The following is a 2,136-nucleotide window of genomic DNA, read 5'->3' as shown; positions in this document are numbered from 1 at the left end:
CCTTTAGCCGCCATAGTGGTTTTGTTGCCTACCAGTCGCTTTCGTTTCATATCCACCAATAAGTCATAGTGCCTTAGAAAATCGGCACCGACGATAGGGCATCTGACGTCTGCTACGACGAAAGTCCATGGGAAATCTCTGCGCAACCCAAGGGACAACTGAAGACGCTTCTCCCCGAACGTGCGAATGGGGGTGCCGTTGGCTGCAAACAAATTCACTGATGAAGCGCTGCTCGTTTTGCACGAATTACGCAAAAATGACCGCGGAATCACTGAGATGTCGGCACCCGTATCTATCAGAAATATGGTGGACGTTACTGGATCTTTAATGGTGAGTCGAGCTAATTGTATGCTGCCTTCGTTGCGGCTCGACGACGGCGAAGGAGCGCTTAGTTTTTTGTATGCGATGATGCTGTAAAATTACATGGCTGTCTGCAACTGCGAGCCTTGCGCCCAAACCTGGAGTGGAACCAGCACCATTCTGGATGATTGCTCGATTGGGAACGTGGTCGGCTGCGGCCTCTCAGTGAACGCCTACCTTGCTGTTGACGGGGGTTCATATCTAGACGACTCAACCGCTGCTCGATTTGGTCTAAGCGCTGACACACTTTTTCTGCTTCGGACCAGGTACTACCGCTGCCTGAAGACATTGCCGAGATCTGATGATAGTCGCCTGCCTCGCAAATCTTGTCAGCCAGTTTAGCTAACTCGCTCAGTTCTACGCTTGATGTTTGAAGAATTGCGCGCACTTGTGGAGGCAAACGCTGGAGCCAGAGTGTTTTCAAGAATTCGTCGCTTACCTTATCCTTCGCCAATGTCGTCAGTTCGTTTAGCAATTGAGTAGGCCGACGATCGCCAAGCTGTACGTCTGATAACAGCCGCTGAATTTTACGCTGCTCTGATTCACCATACCGTTCGATTATTTGTTTTTTTAGGTTCTCGTACCTGTTTGCTGCTGGCGGATGAAGCACTGCGTCAGCCACGTCGGCTACGATGCTGGACTCTATGGCAGCCACCACGGTGTTGAATCTCGTCATGTCGTTGCACACACCTGCCACCGCGAACTGCGCCTCGATCTGCGCGAACCATATTTCGGGTCGCTCGTGCCAGAACGGAGGCACCTTCACCGAAACGCGATTCACCACTGGTGCCGAGTCTTCGCGCTGCTGTCCGAGCGATGCTGCATTCTCATTTTCCACCGACATTTTTTCTTAGTTTCGCTCTGCCACTAAGCCGGAACTCTGCTCGCCGAGTTCTGAAAAGAACTTTTTGTGTGCTGACGCAATATGTTTTTAAGTTCTGAAAAGAACTTTTTGTGTGCTGATGTAATATATCTTTAAGTTCTGAAAAGAACTTTTTGTGTATCGATGAAATATACTCTTTACTACTGAACAGTTCTGAAAAGAACTGATCACGTCGGGGTCACCAGTTTTGTATATTCCACCCTGGTATGTATGAACCGCGCAACCGTGCCCGAACGAAGGCAAAGAATGACTGGCCTGTACACAAGCGCTGTTGCTCTATTTATGCATTAATTGCATTCCCGTGTTTCGTTTTGTTCACATGTTCGAGCATGCACACGTTTGGCTGGTGCTGCGAACATGCACATATTTGGCTGGTGCTGCGAACGAGCACTTGTTTGGCTGGTGCTGCCACAGACCCATTGATATCTAGTATACATCATCAGACGTTCTTTGCCTGAAAAAGCAAAAAAAGCTCTTAATACTCGTAATCGATTTCGTATTAGTGTTAACATATTTTTAATAATAAGGATAAAATAAAATTTTCAATAAAATGTGTTTTCATTTCTTATAATTATATTAAGCGTTATAAAAAAATATATAATAAAAAGCATTTATTACTTTAACCCTAGTATTAACATTCATAATGCAAGTAAAATTGACACAGAAGTCAATATTAAAATATGTTCTACAAAATTTTGTCTTTGTAGAAAACTTTTTTTTATTTATATACGAACTTTATTGGTTATACGTGAATAACCAATTAAAAAAATAAATAAAATAATATAATTATAATATATAATAATAAATAAATTTGACAATAAACTTCGGATTTATTCATCAATATGGTCTCCTTCAAGAATAATGGTCTCCTGCACAAATGATTCCTATACATA

General features: G+C 43.4%; 1 protein-coding gene across 1 annotated transcript; it reads right to left on the bottom strand.

Moving 5' to 3' along the window:
• Nucleotides 1-388: 388 nt before the first annotated feature.
• On the bottom strand, nucleotides 389-1,204 carry LOC119665902. Its single transcript, XM_038075160.1, has one exon. The coding sequence runs from the start codon at nucleotides 1,202-1,204 to the stop codon at nucleotides 389-391; it is 816 nt and encodes a 271-aa protein (XP_037931088.1).
• Between the last annotated feature and the right edge of the window lie 932 nt (nucleotides 1,205-2,136).

This window comes from Teleopsis dalmanni, chromosome 1, assembly GCF_002237135.1.
Source record: "Teleopsis dalmanni isolate 2A chromosome 1, ASM223713v2, whole genome shotgun sequence".
NCBI lineage: Eukaryota > Metazoa > Arthropoda > Insecta > Diptera > Diopsidae > Teleopsis > Teleopsis dalmanni.
The sequence above is the reverse complement of the archived record's forward strand: the minus strand, read 5'-3'. Positions and strand labels throughout refer to the sequence as shown.